This window comes from Aphis gossypii, chromosome X, assembly GCF_020184175.1.
Source record: "Aphis gossypii isolate Hap1 chromosome X, ASM2018417v2, whole genome shotgun sequence".
Lineage (NCBI taxonomy): Eukaryota > Metazoa > Arthropoda > Insecta > Hemiptera > Aphididae > Aphis > Aphis gossypii.
Genome location: NC_065533.1, coordinates 27,175,458 through 27,197,274, shown reverse-complemented (window position 1 = coordinate 27,197,274; position 21,817 = coordinate 27,175,458). Strand labels below are relative to the sequence as shown.

Here is a 21,817-nt window from a genome sequence, read left to right as displayed (position 1 = left end):
TAAAAACAGATTTGAATTTATAGTCAAGTCTACTTGAGATTGATCTTCCCACATTTTTGATTTAAACTTCTCCAAAAATTGAAGTAGGTATGTAAAGTTTTTAGTTGCTCTTTTTTAATTATACTGTTTTTAGGATTTTGAAGGTCGATCTCAATTAGACCTGACAATAAATTCAAATCTGTTTTCAAAGTTCTTATTGTTTCATTAAATAAATTGGTATATTGGTTATATCATACACATTTAACATGTTTATAATCCTATGTTGTTCATGTATTAGACAAAAACAGAAAATCGTCACTTTCAATCCCCTTAACTATACATATATATAGAATATAGTTAAATGATTAAGGTGCTCTAAATGTATATCAATATTTTTAAAGACTTCCAATTCATGTTACTCGTTATTATTGCTTATCTATTAAAATACTTTTTTTTTCCTAATATTAACTTATAGTATTTTCATTATTATACACATATTTCTTAATAATACAAGTATAGTTGTCTAGTTTAATTAAATAACCTATAAGTAATCTTTTTAATTTTTTTGTTTAAATAAATAATTTAAACTTGTTTTATTTGTTTTAGGTTTTAAACCAAATGTATTTCATATTACAGAATTGGCATGTCATTGCAATGTGCAATATATAAAATATAACAATGTATTTATGACAACATATTTGACAACAGAAGTTGTGGTAACAGGAAGACATTACATGAATAGATCTGTTTTTTAAATAAATATATTATCATCATTTATTATGGAAAACCTTTTAGTTTATCATGTTGACATCGGAAGATGGATTACATGTGACTTTAGCATGCTCAATAAAACGTAAAATTATTTTCTTTAATGAATATATTATTTATTTACCATGATAATTATTGTTCCATTGATATTTTAGAGTATCTGAATTAAAGTTACAAATTGAAAAAAAGACTGACATTCCAGTGAACAAGCAAGTTTTGCTAGTCAGCGGTGGAGGGCATCTAGACCCATTCAAGGCTGTTTCATGTTATTGTGCCGGCACCGATACAAGTCCATTTTTTTTGTTTAGTAAAAGACTTATTGATCATCCTGAACCACCTTCTGCTTATTTTGACACTCGACCAGGTAAGCTTTTGTACTTTGTCTGAGAATTATTAAATAATATTTATATATAAGGTGTAATAAAACTATTTAACAAACTTCCATTACAAATGTTACTATATTTGTTAAATAGACCTGGTACACTCTGTATACATATACCCATAAGGAATTAAATTTTTTATCATTATAAATGACTTTCAAACATAAAATAATTGATATACTGTAAAATCTTCTGAATAGCAGACACTCTTGGTCACTGAGATTTTATCAAAGTTTGGTAAGGAGAGTAGAATGATTATGGAGATACTCCGTAAAATTTATTGTTGTCTACTACTTCATTCACCTAAACTTTAATTAGTTATAACGAGATTTATATGGAATAGAAAATTGTAAAATATGCAAAAATATGCATTTTAATTTTTAAAAGATACATATAAAAATATAGTAAAAAACAATATACATTTATTTATTGTAATACATCAGTGATTGGCTGATTGTCTTAATACAATATAATTAAGATTAATTAAGATTTTTTCGCATGGATTAATTATTATTTTAGTAATAAAATTTATAATTCTCATTCAATAAAAGAAATATATGTTACATGTTACAACCACCTATTTTTTAAATTTTTTGAATATAAATGATCGATGATTATAATACCTTTATTGTACTGTAAATGTATTTATAAAAATAAAATTTATGTTTGGACAAAAAACCAAGTTATACTTTAATCCAGTGGTTCCCAAACTTTTTCCCATCGCGGCACATTATTATTAGTTTTTATAAGTCATGGCACACTTTGGATAAATATTATCTACTTATCGAATAATATCGTTACTAGGTAATAATATAAAAAAAGTTCAAGTTGTCGCGGCATACCTTTCAAATTTCACGGCACACCCTTTGAGAAACACTGCTTTAATCAGTGTAATTATTACCAGCTTAAATATAATAAATACAATATAATATGGAAAAACATGCAAAATAAAAATAGTACCAGTTTTATCTGAATAATTTAAATTGTGGACATTAGGTCACTAAAACTCCTTTAGGACATCAAAAAAATCATGCTGTTGCATACAAATCCTAGCTCTGCTTATAACTTATAAATTACTTGTTTCAGTTTTGATTTATGCGTATTAAAATATTCTAAAAAATTATTCTGAAGAATATGAAATTAAAAATGTATATAGTCATTCAAAAAAGTAAAAAAATATTTTCAAAAACGTTCATAGATTTTGAAATAAAAAGTTTTGTTCGTTTAAAGAATCACTCAGTATATTTATTTTTAATAGTACCAATTAATTTTGTTTTTATAATCAAATTTTTACAGTTTTTAATTAATTAACATACAAATAATAAAAAAAATAAGTACAAAGTTAAAGTTGAATAATATATTACAGGTAAAAGTACACAAGTAAAATAAAATATTATCAGACAACATTCAATAATTAAAACAATAAACAAATCGATGACTATTTATGTTGAGTAGTTCTTAATTTTGAACTAAAATTAAAGTATGTTTTGATGATTAGATTTATTATTTTATTACCCATGCAATGAAATAACATATAAATGAGTTAACATACAATGTATTATGATTGTAACCATTAAGATATGTTGTATCATCATAAATTATATGACTGGAGTTTCAATAACTTAAATTTCAAGGATAAAAATACATTTTACTTGTTTATTTTTTGAGTTATATAACTTTAAATGACAAAAGAAAATGAGACATAAAAGTGTTTGAGTTACTGAGATTTGAATGTACATGAATTTGTTGGCGCATACCAGTTGGGTTCCAGATTTCAATTGTTTACCAATTGGGTCTCGTATAAAAAAGCCTGCAGTACTTATAGTTGGGTTCCAGAAAAAAAATATTTCCCTTCCCATTTTTACAGATTTGGACTTGGACTGTCTAATAACATATAGTTATTAATTTAAGTTAAGTAAATAATTTATAAGAAACAGATTTAACAAATTCGTAGCAATTAATTTTTCCCAATATTTTTCTGTCAATTTTTCCTTCTCAAAGTCTTCCTTAGATATTATATAGTTTCTTCTTTTTTCCTCCGAACTTCTCATTTTAATGTAAATGTCGCTTTGAATATTTTTTAAAACTTGTATAAATTGAAATATATTTGGGTGAGCAGAATAAAACATAGAATTGAACTTTGAAGTGTGAATGAAAGGATTCACATGCGTTTGTAGTTCTTATTATATTAGGCTTAAATTCAGACCATAATTTTGGAGGGAACTTTGCATTGGGACAAATATAATTTTTTAATAAATATTCCATAAATTTGTTTAATCATTCATCATCTGGCTGAATACTTATTAAATCAGAGGTTCCCTACCCAGGTTATCACTGAGTACACAAAAAAATTTTAACTTAAAGATTGAACTAAAAATTAAGATTTTTTTTTTACTTTCATAAATATCAAACATAAACATTTTTTATTTTAAAATTGTTTAATGTTTTATCAATATCGCTTAAACTTATAGGAATACTCGGTTGAATACTTTTTTTAGCATTACACATATTTCTTTTGATTAAAGTACAATCCTTATATGTTGGAGTTTCTTTATCATTTTCAAATTGATTATATAACAACTTAGATGTAATTTTATAATGGTTTTCTTGATATTTTCTTTTTAAAGAGTTACTCACTGTTTGCCTGGTTAAAATATTTGCTTAATCAGGTTTATGATTGTGCGAGATATTTTTTTCAATAATTATTTCATTTTGGAGTTTATAAAAAGATTTTCATGTTTTTTTTACACATCTCCATCATTCAATATCATTTTTTAGACTTTTATGAAATGAAAATTTAAAACCATCAATAACATTAATATGTTTGTCTTTTATACTCAACATAATATTACAAGACGTGTCCATTATGTATGGAATGTGAACATATACTAGTGTCATGTATCAGTGTAATTCAACGCATTTTATTACTACGATAAAATATTACTATTGTTATGCCTGATCAGTGTATTTTAATTTTCAACGGAAAGTATGTGATCCATATTATATTCGTTTATTATATTATCACTATGATTCGATAAATAATTATAAACGGACCCAATTCAAACACATCATTTTACATGCCCAGACCCAATTCGGATGAAATTTTGTATTTGCTCAGACTCTATTCATACAAAAAATGTATTACTTTTATTATTTTCAAACCAATTCAAATGCATCTGAATTTGTAGGAGAATGAGTTTTCTTTATTTGCTATACCAGCAGTTTCCAAACTTGATTTACTCATCCTAAAAATAAAAAAAATTAATTGTACCTCTCTTGAATAAATGAAACATTTTAAAATAATGTTGTACTATAGTAGTATAGTGTATACAGTATTAATATTTACCCACCATAAAATGTTTATTTATTATTATATATGGTTGAATTATTATATTGGACTTGTTTAACGCCGTTTTAAATTAAAGTGTAAAGAAATATGGATATTATATTTATTATGTATACATTATTATAAATATACCTCTTTTAGTATTTAATGACTTTTACTGTATTATTTTATCGTTGTTTTAGAAAAATAAAATTAAGTAGGCAAACCCATTGGTTTATATATTGCTATATATTTAGCATTAACATTAATACGATTTTCAGATTAGTTTTCTTGAGCATATAATAATACCTAAAAAGTTGAGAATAAATTAGTATTTAATTAGCATTGTTGGTCAGGTATTAATTTGAATCAACTGAAAAAGTTCTAAAACAAAAATTAACATTGAAAAATATTAATATTTGAATTAAAATAGTTTATTGAGATATTATTTGAAACAAGTCTTACAATATTTATCTATCTAATTATATTTGGTGAAATGTTTTTATTAACTAATTAAGTATGGATATTTATGAATTATTAAATTGTTATTTACATTATCACACTATTTTTATTTTTAATTAAGTTATATTCTAATATTGTATATAACATGTAACAAATAATGTTGTATAATTAAAAATCAATCATAAAATTATGAAGGTAGCCATAACTATAATTATTATTGTTAAATATTAAATAAACAACACACACTTAGTCATCAGTTTCAAACAAATTCTAACACTTAGTATGCAAGCCTGGATTTAGACTTAGAAACAACAAAGGGGGTTGTTGTTGGGTCAACATTTAATTATGAGCCCTCATTAATGGATACAAAATGTAATCTTGCTCTTATTTTTGTAAGAATATTATAATATAATAGTTTGAACATATTATTATTAGTTTAGTACTTGCATAAAATATAACTATAGCATAAAGATTAAAAACACAGAACTAAAATTTAAAAAAAATGTATGTATTTTTTTAAAATACTACTATATTCATGTTTAAAAGCAACCCAGGCGGCCATCTTCTGTGCATGGGCAAAACTTATACACATGGAATATATATCAGTCCACTGATACAGTGTGGGGGTTGTTTGACTATGACCTATCCACCGCCGATAAAAATTGGTTGTTCCTGGGTTGCTTCTAAATGTGAATCGGGTATATATAAAATAATATAATTTAATAGCTAAAATGTACATTAATATAAATATTAACAATATTAAATAGGTAAATTTATTTTTATTATTTAAAAATCTGAATTAGATAATAAAAAATATTATTTAATTTTAAAATAACTAAAACTAATGAATATATTTTGAAAATTCTGTCATTTTTAGAAACTTCAAAACAAAATTGTTCATATTTAATTCTTTTTACCCTTTTCTGCTTCACTAAGGTGCTATTTATTATACTTTAATATACTATTTAATTTTTTATAAGAATTTATGTCCATCTAGTTTTAGTTTTATAAGTACAAATTACCATTTAATACAATTTTATCTGGACAATGCTATGTGCTTTTATATTTGCAGGGTTTTCGGGTACATTTCCGTTTGTAATCCTAAGTAACTGACATTTACAGTATAAAGTTACATATTAACATTTTATTTTTCAAATATTTTCTATTCTTTTTAATTTAGTTTACTAAATTAAAATCATGTTTTATTTATCTACTTAATTGTATTTAAATATTTTTACGTTTATTATGTAATCCTAACAATAACATAGTTTTCAATTTTTATGTTTAAATTTATGTTTCAGACATAGACTTTACTAGAGAACACCAAAGGACTCAAGGAATGCCACCTACAATAGAAGCATTAAATGTTAGAGTTTCTCTAGCACAACAATATAGTGAAAATGCTCAATATAATTTAAATTGTATAGATATCCTTATCAATGACCAACATATGATGCATCAAGGTTTTATTAAAAAATATTTTAATGTCTTTTTTTTTATGTAATATGCGGGCGCGGATCTGAAAGGGAGGGGGTTAAGTGGCTTTAGCTCCCCCCCCCTTCGGCCTTATTTTAAGTTTTAAATTACTTTAAAAAAATTTAATAACAAATTCTTTATTTATCATTTTTTGATAATAAGTAAGCCCCCCCCATTTGTGATTTCTAGATCCGCGCCTGGTAATATGTAATTTGAAAAATAGTCTTATAATTTTTATATTTTTAAATTATTTAAAGGTTGGTCAGCAGCTGTAGCAAATATGCTTGATACAGTAGAGAAATTTAAATATAAAGCTGATATATTTGAAAATGATTTTAAACAATATCTCAATGGACGAGAAGACAGTATTAATTTACTTAACAAGTATGTTGTGATGTGTTATATTAAGTTTAGGAGAAGAAACTACCTAAAAAAATTGTGATATTATTATTTTACATAATTAATTCAAAAATGTTATTATTCCTTAATAGGAGCAGAGCATCAGCTTGCAAATCTATTTATTTGATTTTTATCCATAATAATTGTATTTAATAAAATATCCTAACTATACTTAATACTATGTATTAATCTTTTTTTTAATGTTTTACTTTTAATTTATATGTTTAAATAAAGATTAATTAGTGTTTAATATAAATTTAAAAACAACTATTGAAACTTATGAGACGTGTTAATACGATAATATTTTGAATTTATGATTTCCATATATTATTTATCATTAATAATTATTAGAGTACCAATTTGGAAGTTAGGCCATAAAGTTTTAAAATCCTTTAAAAAATTTTTATTATAACAATGAAATCAGTTTTTAAAATATGTTCACCATTAATGTTATGTTTATGTTACTATAACTGTATTTTTCTTACAATGGTTAATCTAAATTTAATAATTTGTTTTATTTAATTAACTGGTATCCCTCAAATTTCATTAGATATTTAGTTTTATATTATCTAAAAATTGAAATATAAAAATACTATTATTAAATTTTATTCTGTAATTAGTAAACTATAATTAATAAAACCTTAAAAAAACCATTAAAAATAATGTACAATTATCCCATGTTATATAACTGACAAAGCTTTGTTGTTTTGAATTGGTTAAAAAAAAAAACAAACTTTGTTAAAAATTGTACTTTAATAAATCAGTTATGAATTATTTTAAATATTTAAATATTTCTTAGAGTTATTAGATATGTTATTAGTTAATAAAGAAAGTATTAGTATAGTAATTAAACTTAGAAAATATACTTAGGTTCGTGTATTAATGAAGCCATGGAGCTAATTTTATAAATAAATAAATACCGGTTGCTTATAATAAAATTATTCAAAATTCGGTTAGTTTTTTTTTTATACAAATGAACCTTCATAAATTATGTGTGCCTTTCCTATCAATACTCTTTGAGGTGTAAATTTATAATTATTTAATATTATTATTATTTTTTTCAGTTTTAATGATATTTTGTTAGAAATATCAAAAATTCCTTTGCTACCAGCTCTTTTAGAAAATAATTCTGAAGAACGAGCACGAATGGATAGTTCAACAAATGATGTAAAAAATGTAGTTCATCAGTCATTACTTGAATGGGTAACAGCCCGACAAGGATTAACAAATTTGGAACATATAGTTGAACATTGTGAAAATAGTTTAAAACAGGTATTTTGGATTAGGACAATTCTTAAACAATGGGTTATTTGTTTTATTACAATTAATATTTGATGTTATTAGTTTAACGAAGAAATGTTAAACGCAGTCTTACAAGAAGTATCAGCCATGAATGAATGCTCTAGTCGAAGTGATTGTTCTGAAATCAAAGGGCTGGAACATAGATTATTTAAACTTGCCCAAATGATGGATGAAAGTAAACGATTAGCAACAGAACAATATAATCTTGCTGATGTAAATATTAAGAGCTTTTTAAAAATTAATTTTAAACTATAATTATTTTTCTGCATATTATTTTTTATTATATTCTGTTTGTTTTTAGACTATAAAAATGAATCATGCAAAAGCTGCTAATGAAGGTGATGTATCAGTTATAAGTGTGTTGTTAGCATCTCACGATAAGCAATTAGAAATGATGAATAAAAACAATTTAAGGTTATGTGATATTCGAAATAGAAGTATTTTAGCAAAGCAAGAACTTTGCAATAATCTACACCCACGACTTAAGTAAGTCTTTATTATTTAAAAAAAATTATTATTAATGTTTTAAGTTTCAACTCGAACATATTATTATGTTTAGAATTTGTAATTTATGCTTAAAGTTATAAACTTATGACTTATATGTATCATATGATTATTTAAATAAACAAAATAATTAGATTTATATAAATAATTACAAATTGTTATAAAAAAAATCATTGAAAACAAATAAAATTTGAAGTCAGAGTAATTTGAAGTTAAAAATGGTCATAGCCACATTTATAAATAAAATAATCCAAATAACTTGATACATAAACATATTGATTGTTATTAAAATGTTATTAACACAGGAACTAATCATACTACAATAAATCATTTAATTAATACATATGTTATATCATATGTATAAATACATAATGATAAGACTCAGTGGCGTCCTTAAGATTTCTTTAAGGAGGGAGATAGACTAAAATTGTCAATGTTCTTGGAATTTTATTATTTATAAATAAAGTGTTAAATGAAAAAACACAAATATACTCATAAATATAAGCTAAAAAAGGGGGGTCAAGGGGGGAAATATCTCCCTAATTTACCCCTGTAAATACGCTTCTCATAAGATCAAATGCATTATAATTATTACTACACACTCAACTTAAAATATCAATTATGTAATTTTTTAAAATAGTTGTATAGTTATTTTAAAACGAATTTAGCTTCAACTTTGGTTACAGTAAAAACTTAAATAATCATTGTATTAAAAATTAAATCAATAATAAATTCCGATGTTTTATATTCAAATAATATATTATTATTCTTCAATCTTTATATTAGAAATGTTTCAGTCATCTTTAATGTAAAACAGTTAAATTATTAGACTTATTAAATGCTTTTGTAAATAATAAAACAACTAAGGAAAATACTTTTACTTAATTAATTAATTAAACACAATAAATATATATTTTTTAATTGTTATTTAAATATTTGAATAAAAGCTGAACAAATTTAACTTTTGCTTTATATTTATTGGTTTATAATATTAATTTTAAAATTAATTAGGTATACAAAATGAGTCACCATTATAATTATCTACTTTGATATTAAATGTATAAAAAAGGAAAACAGTGGCTTTATATATATATAATTAACTTATATTTTTAAAGAAAAAATAAATTTAATTGTATTTTATAGCATATTATATTAATATTTATTATTTTTAGGTGGTTAATTGTTATAGAAAATAAAGTTAGTGATGTTGAAGCTATTATGTTGTTATATAGCGACAGCATAAAATTGACTCGTGAATATTTGGATGTTGTTGAACAGTTACATAATACACCAACACTTTATTTTAATGCAGTTGCTGAAGTTGTTAGAAGACGCATATTTTCTCAAGCATTACTAATTGTGAGTAAAATTTCTGAATTTATGTCATTTATTCATTAATAATAAAAATCATTAGTTTACCCGTGAAAAATAGTTATTTATACAAATTAAATAGTACGTCTCTAATTTTAGTGGTCAAGTGATCTTGCCTGTCATATGATGGCACGTCATTCAGATGAAATCGCTAAACGTAAAAATTTCCAATCTCAATTTGAAGGTCACTTCTTAAGCCCATTATTCCCTGGACTTGAAGATATGCCACCAGCATTTGCAACACAAGCACCTCCAATATTTGATTATAACTTACCAAAAGTAATATCATTAAATCATTTCAGTTAATTATTAGTTTTTTGTAAATATGATAAAAATTGTTAATTTTTTTGAACTTTTAGCTTTGTTTAGAAGATTTAGATATTTTAATTAAACAATTGCCTCAAATAGCCCGTGTAACATCAGTACCCAATTTTAATGCAATAACTCAGTTCTTTTTATCAAAATCAATACAAGAAGATGGCACACTTGCTATTGAATCTAATAATGATCATAAGTCTGTAGCTATGGAAACAAGTAATCTAATGTTAGGAGATATGAATACAATAGAAGAAAAACTTAATGAAGTAATGACAGCAGTTGGTCTTGGATCTTGTAAGATTGATATGCAGCTAGAATCAGATGTCATTAAAAGAACACATTCAGAGATGTATGTATGAAAAGTTAATTCATTAATTTGTTGTCTTATTGTTGTTTTTCATAAATTAGAATTTGAACATTATTGCTTCATATTTTTAATGTTTATTATAGTATAATAATTAATAACTCACCATTGGTATCGTGTAATATTTTAAGGTATCCTGAACATCGAGATTATGCTATTTATGTGTACAATGTAGTATATTTATTTGAGTGTTGAATTGTAGGAGTGGTAAGGAGCACCAGTTTTTAAAAGTAGCTCATTTAATTGGTTTTTTGTTTTTTAATTCATTTTTTTTTATCAATTACAGTTTTAAAGAGTAAGTACGATAATTGATAGGGAAAATCGAATTTTCATAAGCATAATTAATATTAAAATATTTATTTTTTAAAATAAGATGATGTTTACTACTTAAAGATAACGGATTATTATTTTATAACAATTTTACTTTGATTATTGGTATTAACACAGTTAATAACCATATTTTTAAAACAGTGATTGATGTTCTTCATTATAAGTGTATAACCTTATAAGGTTAACTAAGTATATCTCTACATGTGCACTGTGCAGTGTTATTACTTGTCATTAGGATATTATTTTTTTAAATAAAATCTTAATTCATAAAATATCTATTGAAGATATAGGTACTCCTTTAATATTATGTTTTCTATTTTATAATTATTTTTTTTTTTTTTTTTGTGAGGAGGAGGCTAGTTAACCTTTCCGCTTATGTTATTATAATTTATAAGTTTTTTCAATAGTTTTTTTAAACCAATAAATAGGTAGTATCTGATTTTCGTTTTATTGTATTAATGCAATGATACTAGTTTGTTGATATTTTTTTTATTATTTGTTGGATGAATTATTTAGAATAAAGTTTGCATGTAGTGAGACACAGTCAAATCTGTAAGTACATAGTATAATTAGTATAATGAAAATGGTTGGACCTTTAGTAATAACTAATAAGTTAATATGGAATTCTGTATTGTGCAGAAAATAATTTTGGTAAAAATTCCTATATACATTGTGATCTTAGATTAAGTGAAACTTGCCCAAAATGAGTCAGTAATACTTTAAATAATAAGATTTCAAATAACTATTACCTAAAATAGACAAATGTTTTGTAAAAGTAAACATAAGTATTTCATCTCTTCAGTTTGCTGACACAAAAATTCAAGCTGCACACTATTACTATTACTTATTTACGTTCCAAAAATAATCATGATAAAAAGTCTAATCGGAATTAAAGACTTGGATTATTTTTTTTTTGTATCAAAGTTGCTACCAAGTTTTATACCTATAATATTAATGTTATCCTTTCATAATGCAAGTCAAGAATCATAATATATTGTTTTATAATATTAATAATTAATGAGTAATGATTCATTGCTTATCATTTTAAGTCTAGTCTATCATATTATATTATCATTGACTGATTAATAATGACAGTTACAAAATAAATAAATTTAAAAGGTATATACATATATATATATATATATATATAATATATTTATTATACATTTATATATTTATATATATATATATAAATGTTATTTTCTTAAAAGACAATATTAAGGTGGCAATAGCTGTAATACATAGATATATTTTTACATGACACATTCTAATATTGTATCTATCTTAAGTTTTCCATACTATATCGTAGAAACATAGTGTGTATTGTTGTCATTATACATATTCTTAAATTTTAAATATCAAAAATACAAGTTAAGAAACAATTTGTTGGCAAAATCTCCCCAAATTTTGAAATTTATAGTTATTATTTATATTTTATTTATTATAGTGATTTGTTTTTATCATTTTAATTATATTATATTTATTAGTTTCTTTTATAAGCAAAATTTTTCAATACCTATAACGCTTAAAACTGGTTTGGCCGTATTGAAAAAAAAACACAAATAGAATGTATTTCAAAGTTAAATATTTATTTTCCAGAATGATTCAATTTTTTCTGGAAAATATCATATCCATATACTTATTACAAATTTTTAAATTTATTTTAAAATAACTACAGTTTGGGTGTCAAACATATTATGTGAGCAATTTTGATGAAAATATTCTTTTTTTATATGAATAACATTAGTGATTGGATGTTTAGCAATAAAAAAAATTCAATTTACTAAATTTACACAAGGTCAATGTTAAATAATTGTAAACAAAACCGTTTGATTGGTAATACTAAATAATGAGATACTGGTACCTAGTCAATAAATACCACTCACTATTTAACTCTCGAAATACTCTTATTTTACTTAATGCATGTTTAAGAATCAATAAATAGAATATAGAATGGGTACTAAGTAATCGTGAAATACTAGTAATCACGGTAATCGTGAAAATGTCCTTAAAAGTTGTTCAAACATATTAGTGATAATGAGAATTATAAGAATTATTTTTATTTTATAATAATTTATTATATATTTTAATTTCCAATTATAATGATATATTTTAAATAGTAATAAGAAAAAAAAAGGCAACTGAAAAAAAAGTAATCGATACATTTTTTTTGTTTTTTTTTTTTCAAATACTTTTAGTAGGTAACTCGAAATCAAATTAAAATACCATACCAACAATATTGTACTTTAACAAAGAAATACATTAAATATACGTGGTTTTTTGTAGCTTTTGTTGCCCTTCCTCTCGGGATTGTTAAATTGAGTCCCAAAAGACCTTAACTCGGTAAATTGAGTCCCGGGGAAAAACAGGTAATAGATAAGTTGAGTCCCGGAAAAAATAAGGTAGTAGGTAATTTGAGTCTCGGAAAAACAGTAGTAGGATGAACTCAATAAAAATACATTTCATTATTATCAAAAACCAAATTTATATACATTTTAAAATTAAAAATATGCATGGAAACATGCACTAAAAAAGGTCAAAATAAACAAGAGAAAGATGCAAAACATGCAGAATAAAATTTCTATTTTTATTACATTTTATATTTGATTTTAATTTTGCAGTGATAATTATTTATTAGTTTTATTAAAATTTTTATAAACAAAAAGTAAGATGTATAATATGACAAATATGTAATACAAAAATGTAATTTGTAAAATTGTAATTTAATTTTTAATCATTGATAATTGTAAAAAATATTTTATTAAAATTAAATATTAGATACATTGATGATATACTGGTATAAAAAGGAAAAAAGTACGAAAATGATATGTATGATCTGTTTTTTTTTTTGCTCCACGCCTTTTTGGATCGTATATAGTTTTTTGTTAAAATATGCAAAACATACGCTAACGTCGGAATATGCAAAAACATACACTATAAAATTTTGATATTTAATCAATCAAGTAACGATTTGTGGACACTCATTGACTGCATGTATATAATTTTGAAAATAGCAACATGCATTTTATGCAAAATCCATTATCTAAGATAAAAATAATATTATATTCCTGTAAATAGCTCAACATCAATCAAAATATTTACTTACTACCAATTTTTTCCCGAGACTCAACTAATCTACTACCTGTTTTTTCCGGGACTTAATTTACCTAGCCCCTTCCCCTATCCTCTCCCATTAAGGTTTTATTTAATAATTTGTGAATTTTTTTTTAACTATTACCTACTTAATATGTTAAGTAGGTATATATTCATATTTACAAAATGTTTTTCTAAAGCTCTAGGTATAGTTACGACTTTCAGCTTTCGCTATAGGTAGTAGTTACCTACTTGCATGCAGTTTAATTAAAAGCTTGGAAGCGATATTATGATTTATTATTATTGTACTAAAATCGACCCACTAAACTTTTTTTGTATATTTTAAAATGTATTAAAAAAATATTTGAAGTCTATGGTGTTACTGTGTTAGGAAAAATATTAACTATATTGCATATTGCTTTTTTGCTATACCTACTTGTATACCTTTTTTTCATTTGCTTTTTTCCGTTACTTCTTTTTTAATTGCCTTTTTTTCCTAGATTTATTTTAAACATTTCGAAAAATTTCGTTGAAAATATAAAATTTAAATTGCAACAAAATTTCGGTAAAATTAAGAATGGTATTTCGATTATGCCAAGTAGATAAATAATAATTTTAGACTGTAGAACATAATTGTTATAATTTATAATATTAAATGTTTAGAAATTAAATTATCGCGATCACCGATAACAAAGGTCATTAGATTTCGTTAAAGTCATATAGATGATATAAACGATGTTGATAAATGATAAGTTGTGTAAGTTTTTTTAACATATTATATGCTTATCTAACTCAAATTTAATAAATACTAAAATAATATTTTTTTGTGTTAAATTATAATTATTATTAACCATGTTATACTTACTAAAAAAAAATAAAAACAAAAATAAATGATTGATTTAATTGTACATAATTGGATACTTTAAATATTATATTTAAAAAATAATAATTAATATGGATATTACAGTATAGACTAGATGTTTTTTTAAACAGTTTATACTCCAGGTTTATTTTATTTCTGAATAAAAATATTTATGAAGGAACTTTAATAAATATTTTCGTAATCAATATAAACATTTGAGCTGTACAGCTTTTACAGCTTGTAAAACTTTTGCCACAATGATAATTTTTAATCATTTAGTTGTTACAAAATATCTATAAATGTAAGAAAAAAAGCATCCTAATCTTGCATCCGTACACAATATGACGTAGATATAAGCTGAACATTAGTTTGTGCATTGTATGTATTTTTTTTAATCGCTTTACTAGCCTTTACTCATTTGTAATTTTATAATATTTTATAATACTTTGATAATGATGTATATACTTGTTATTATTCCGTTTATTAGTAAATATTAATATATACAAATTATGATACGAAAGTAGATTTTCTTCGCGAGTTTGAAAGACTACCTATTTTGGTGGGTCATAGAGGTTATTGTGTTATCATACTAGGCAGAGCTCCGTTTCCTATTGTATTTACCTAATCGTTTTTCTTATTAAAAGTGTTCATAAAAATACTTGTAATTCGTAAGATATTAATTTATAAAAAATATATTAAATTGTTTTAGCTAAGTTAAGACATAATATGTGAGACCTGGTGTTATAACTATACTCATTTTAGCACTTCAAATTAATTTTAAATTTGAGTATTTGATCATTTAATAATAAATGTTTTTATTTCGAAATTATTTAACAAAAAAAAAACGATATAATATATCGCATTCAATACGTTTGGTTGAAATTTTAGCTTCTTTTTTATTGCAATTTTAGTAATTATTTATCAAATTATTTAGCACATGATTAACATTTAGAAACTCTAAAGCGGCTAAAAATGTCTGATAACATTCTAACGATCTTATGGTAACAATAATGTTCTTATGCCTGTTGCACTAATTTAGCTAATGGTCACTTAATCATGATTAGTAGCCCATATTTTGTATTTATATTATTAAATTTTAGCGAATCATTAAATTATACATGTTTTTATGGAACCCTACTACAAAACAATTATTATTTAATGAAAATCTTGTAATTCTAATATTATATAATGTATAAAGTTTTTAAATCATGTTTCTAATTTGTATTGCTTTATTCCACTTTACTATTAAAGTATTACCTATTTTTTCATAAAAAAATTGTCATTTTATTTATTAGATTTTATTTATGCCTAATCAATTATAAAAAAAAAACGGTTAATAATAAAAGGAAAAAAATATTGTATTTATTATTGATAATACGTACCTATATTATATTAGACGGGTTTTTTAATGTATAAATTGTACATTATTTTAATTTATAATATAGATTCAATATACCTTTGTTTGATTAAAATATTAGTCATTTTAAAAAGTTTTTTGTATAAAGAAATCTAACTTAATTTAAAAAAAAATAAATATTACATACTTTAAAGACGAATCTGGATGTTTATCTAAAATGCTCTCTTCAATTTTAATTGGTAACTTTGCCGTTATATTGTCTGAAACATAATTATTTTTAATGCAACTTGATTTAAAATTGTTTCTGTAATTAACTATATAAAATTCAAAAGTTTAGAATTTACCTTTACCTTTTACACTTTACATTATACTTCTGTCCTGTGCGGTACCGCACTGATTACTAAACTGGTGTTTAGTACTAACGCAGGTTCGTTTTAACACTGATAGAAACAGCAGATTATTGTAATTACATAGGTAACTTAACAAATAAGTTTACAATAATAGCGCTAAACAGTGTTTTTAGTTAATTCCCATAAGACACTTATCGTTAGTATTAGGCTCTATTAAATTGACGAAGAATGTTTTAAGTCCCATTACTACAATAGTACCTACCTACGTCGATATAGATATGTAACATATATATCTATAATATACAATAACTATTCGGCCATTAGGTATAGGTAATCAAAATTGTTAATGTCTTAATATTCAACTTATTTTGTTATAGAAGTAATTCAAATAAAAGTATCATAGTATTGAACCTACTAAATGATTAATTTGTCATTAAATAACCTATACTCTATAGTAGGTACCTTTGTAAAATAGATATCCTACATTTTATTTAGTTAAAGAGTTGTTTAATAACTCTAATTTTTAAATCATATTGTAAAATCATTTAGAAAAACCTTAATTTAAAAGAATTTACATATCTTTGCTGGTAGATCATTTAGTATGTGAATGTATTGTCGTATTGATATATATATATATCAACTATCGAACGCAGAACATAATAATTACGTTTCACAACGCGATTAGAAATATGTATTTTTTAGTGTATTTGTTGACAATATTTTAGTACTTAGATATTATTTATTATCATTTAATGTATTTCAAATGTATTTCATTTCCATTTTTAGTGTTTTAAACAAAAATTGTTTTATAATTTTATAAATCATTTAAAAAAAAAAACTAATTTTGATGTGTACGAGTGTACGCACGTTTTAACTTGGAATATTTAAAGACAAACGTTGTGTCTCGTACATGCTACATAGCATCAATTTTACTAAAATATTATCGGTACATAAGTTGCCTTTGACCTACGTAATTAATTGAGATTTATTGTTAGAATGAAACTGTTTAGATAAGATATATATTATAAAAGATTCAAACCGATCTTATATTATTATGTTATATTATTTTTTTATTTTATAAATGAGTATATTTAACGACAATTTCATAATGCATGCATCTAAATATCATATATACCTAAACACTTTTTAGTTTATATTTAGTTATTAGTTTTAAGTGCTTGTAAATTTTTATACAATTAAATTAAAATATGTCGTATTTTAATAATTATGAATAACGCAATTACCTATTAAGATTTGTTTGATTACCTACGTACCTAAAATATGATTGGATATCAATTTTATTAGGTAACTCATAACTGTAGGTTTCGTCTCTATAACCCACATTTTTTTCTTTGATAATACAAAATAAATAAATTATATAATATTAAATATACATATTATATTACAATAAAAATTGATGGTTTGGAATCAAAACTTCTAAAATTCTATTTTTCTATTTCGAAATTCCAGTTCATGTCGATTTAGCTAAAAATTTATTTTGATTTGTTCTTAGGTATATAAATAAAAACAAAACAATTAAAATTTAAAACTTTTCTTTTTCAATTGATCCTATTATTAAAATAAATCATGACTATTTACTTCAAACTTTCAAGGTGCTTAATATTTTCCTTTAAGTTAAAATTTTAAATAAACTTTTGATAGAATTTAAAAAGTATAATATAGAACCTTTTGTTTTCAGACCAGTAAAATTTTAACTTATACTAAAATAAATATTGATTTATGACTATTTTTTAAATAAAAATGACTTCCTGGCATTCCTAAATATTTTATCAAAATCACTGTTTTATTAGTTTTTAAATAACAAATACATATTTTGTTTAGTGAACTAATATTACTAATAACAAATATTATGTATAATAATTTTAGAAACAAGTTCTAGTTTAGTTTATTTAAAATAGCTTTACATGAGAGCAATATTGGTGTAACTTTGTAGGCAGTACTTTAAACCTAATTAAGTTTGGATTGGTTCTATATATATGTAACATGTATATTGTATATTATATTTTATTATTATGTATTGAATATTATTAATGTTATTTTATTTAAATGAATTTATATTAGTATATTTTATATATTTTGTATTTTAGTATGGAGCATTATTTTAATATTAATTTATTAAATTTTAAAAATACCCAATATTTTGCTTTCAGGGAAAACGACAGCTATAATCCAGATAGTTTTGTATTACCACACAAGTATAATGGAAGCCATCAAGAAGTACTACATTTATTCATATAAATACTTAAAAATTGCATCTTATCTATATTATTATTATGTTTTGTTTAGCATACAGTAAAATTATTGAGGAAAAGTCTATACACATTGGAAAATGTAGCTAATATTTCAATTAATAAATTGCGATCAGATTTAAATTTATTTAAACAATTTATACTTCAACAAAATTTAGAAATTAATATGTTTACTACTGATTTACAATCAAAATATAACATTCAGACTTCTTATTTGCAACAGCTTATTCAAGTAAGATTAATTTAAAATTAAAGTGTAGAAAAATAAGTGTATTATCATAAAAGTTAATTTTGTTTTTATTTTTACTATTTGTTATTTTTATTTATTTCAGTGTGTTGAAGAAAGTAAACGTGAGTTAGATCATATGAGAATAAGAATAAATGAGTTGGAATCTCTTGTAGAAATGCACATAAAAAATGAAGAACATGAACGTCAGTTACGTATAAGAATGGAGAATGAAAGAGATGAGTGGATGCAACAAGGATTAGAGGATGCTCGTAAAGAAATAACAAATCAATTAACAATGTCACATAAAAAAGAGTTAGAAATGATGCATGCCCGTTTTAAATTAGTCACTCAAGCAGCAAATATGGAACGTAGTTCAAGTGAACAAAGCTTAGAAAAAAACAAGGTAAAATTAATAAGAATAAATTATTAAAATAGATATATTTTTGGCTCTGTACAATGTATATTTTTTTAACCTATTATTTATATGACCTAGGTTGCCTCTAGTATTAAATGCATAATATAATTATGTTACTATAGAATCTTTTAAGAAAAACTTATTTCATAGAGACATAGACAAATTCCCATTTATAAATATTCATAATTCATCGTTTTTTTGCGCAGATGAAAAAGTATATATTATTCTCAAATCCTCAACAATTTTAAACTTATTCTCTATAACAATTATACATTATTTTTCATTACTATAAACTTCATATACAACTTATTGATTTTAAACAGAGATATGATGTTATTGAACTTGTTAATCATGAAGCAATGATGGCCCAGCTTAAAGAAGACTTGTTATTGGAAAAAGAGCAAGCTATACAGGAAGAACGAAAACAGTGTGAACAAAAATTAGCTCAAGAACGACAAGTGAAATGTGATGAAAAAAGGGATGATCAAGTAATTGTCAGTAGCTTGAATCTAAATACTTTTTACAATAAATTATTTTATAGTAATAATTACTATTATTTTATATTTTGGGTTTAAAGTTAATTCAATCTCTGATTAAGAGACTATTACAAACATATGCATTGTATTCTACTTATAAATGCATAAAACATCAAATTTCAATGTCTGAATGTTATATAATGATTACTACCTTATAGGTTTTTTTTATATTTTAACTTAAAAGCGAGTAATAAACGTTTTATAATGCATAAAAAATTTAGAATTTAAAATTTACCTAAATCATAACTTGTTTTAAAATTACAATGTAAAAAACTTGTGAAGTTCACTATATAACATTCTTACATTTAAATTTGATAATAGGTAAATTCACTATAATATTAAGCATAAGCAAGTTAAATGGATTTTTGAGAACATTTTGATATTTTACGTGTTTGTAAAATGGAGACAATGTAATAAGGCATGCATGAGTTACCTAAAGTCTGGTAACCAGCCAAAAAAGCAAAAAAAAACATTGCTAATTAAAAATATCGAAAATGAAAATAACGAAACTAAATTATAGCGAAAAATAATTCATCGAATGTTTAGGGGAAAACTCTTATTTTCATAATAAATAGTTAAAAAAAAAAACGAATATTTCAAATGCCTTAAAATAAGCGCAATATTTTGAAAATTAAATTGTGTTAAGAAAATGCCAATCTAAATAACTGGTGAAAGTTTCAAGTATCTATCATCTATGACTTATACTTTTTGAATAATAATAACAAATATACAAAACTGTTTGAGGATAAATCGTTATCATTACGCAATTTTGTAAAAATTTAGACGTTCATAAAATTTTTTTCTCTAATGATGCTCGAGTTTCCTTTATAGTTCGAACTTTAGAAGGAAAACGTATGGAAAACTTTGTGTTGAATTTTTTAACCTTAGATATGAACACTAAAATTTTTATGAATTTTCAACTACAAAATTACTTACAAAATTTACGCGATATGATATATTTCTTAAAAATTTGAACTTAAATATACACTTTTATAAAACAATTTTGACTGACATTTTGATTTTTTTTTAACTACTATAAACATGACTTAAAAAGTCTTGTATTTAATTTTCAAGTTTTTTTGGATACCCAACATTTTTTTATCTACATTTCAAAAAAAAAACCATAAAATTTGAAAATTTAACAGTGTATAGATAACTATAATATAAACATTCAAGTATTTACAGTGTTTTTTTTTTTTTTTGAATTATAACAATATAACAATAATAATTTTTTTTGATTTTATAGCCTATAATCGTAACGTTCTCTTAAAATTATTTATTCCCTATTGGTTTATTGCTTTAAATTATAAATTAGTACTAATAAATATAATTATTTATATTTTATAATACAATTTTTATTTTCTATAAGTAGAAATTGTAGTGCTAAAAGATCTTTAATTTTAATTTAATTTTTATCTTAATACTTTTATAAATAAGTTATTAACTTTAAAACTAGTTTATAACATTACATTTGTTATACTTACAAAATAATAAATAATAATATTTTATGTTAATTAATTAATTTAAAATGTTTTTTTAGTGCCTTTGGGGCGAAAGCAAGAAAAATACAGATGATAAAAACAAATCTTTCAAATATTTAAAGGAAAAAAGTTCAAATGATCTTAGGTTAAGTACTTATGTTCCAAAACCAAGATCAAATAGCATTGCTGTACCAGAATGGCAAGTTTAAAAAATATATTTACAGTTATAATATATAGATGTATCAT

The 21,817-nt window shown here is 23.2% G+C and overlaps 2 protein-coding genes across 15 annotated transcripts in view; one reads left to right on the top strand and one right to left on the bottom strand.

Annotated features, from left to right (window-relative positions):
• The window catches only part of LOC114130096 (RB1-inducible coiled-coil protein 1), a 29,844-nt gene that overhangs the window by 1,755 nt on the left and 6,272 nt on the right, over positions 1-21,817 (top strand). The window contains exons 2-16 of one of the 2 annotated variants that reach the window (XM_027994988.2): positions 586-832; positions 903-1,111; positions 6,216-6,377; positions 6,648-6,774; positions 7,854-8,061; positions 8,134-8,304; positions 8,393-8,577; positions 9,768-9,954; positions 10,066-10,245; positions 10,326-10,633; positions 18,812-18,878; positions 18,948-19,142; positions 19,243-19,542; positions 19,878-20,042; positions 21,631-21,770. In XM_027994988.2, coding sequence (XP_027850789.2) covers positions 759-832; positions 903-1,111; positions 6,216-6,377; positions 6,648-6,774; positions 7,854-8,061; positions 8,134-8,304; positions 8,393-8,577; positions 9,768-9,954; positions 10,066-10,245; positions 10,326-10,633; positions 18,812-18,878; positions 18,948-19,142; positions 19,243-19,542; positions 19,878-20,042; positions 21,631-21,770 — 2,678 coding nt within the window. In that variant the 5' untranslated portion in view covers positions 586-758. Of the gene's footprint in view, positions 1-585; positions 833-902; positions 1,112-6,215; positions 6,378-6,647; positions 6,775-7,853; positions 8,062-8,133; positions 8,305-8,392; positions 8,578-9,767; positions 9,955-10,065; positions 10,246-10,325; positions 10,634-18,811; positions 18,879-18,947; positions 19,143-19,242; positions 19,543-19,877; positions 20,049-21,630; positions 21,771-21,817 lie in introns of both variants that reach the window. The other variant, XM_027994986.2, reaches the window with a different exon arrangement.
• The window catches only part of LOC114130098 (uncharacterized), a 30,121-nt gene continuing 9,142 nt past the window's right edge, over positions 839-21,817 (bottom strand). For 3 of the 13 annotated variants that reach the window (XR_007605909.1, XR_007605910.1, XM_050206524.1), the window contains exons 2-4: positions 16,478-16,550; positions 4,273-4,372; positions 839-1,130 (exon numbers count right to left, since the gene is read on the bottom strand). Coding sequence is in view for 2 of the 13 variants with exons in the window: in XM_050206524.1 (XP_050062481.1) it covers positions 4,294-4,372; positions 16,478-16,550 (152 nt within the window). In the remaining 11 variants the exon portion in view is untranslated. Of the gene's footprint in view, positions 1,131-2,763; positions 4,373-14,507; positions 14,744-16,477; positions 16,551-16,634; positions 16,755-21,817 lie in introns of those variants that run through there. The other 10 variants (XR_007605917.1, XM_050206525.1, XR_003592892.2 and 7 more) reach the window with 9 other exon arrangements.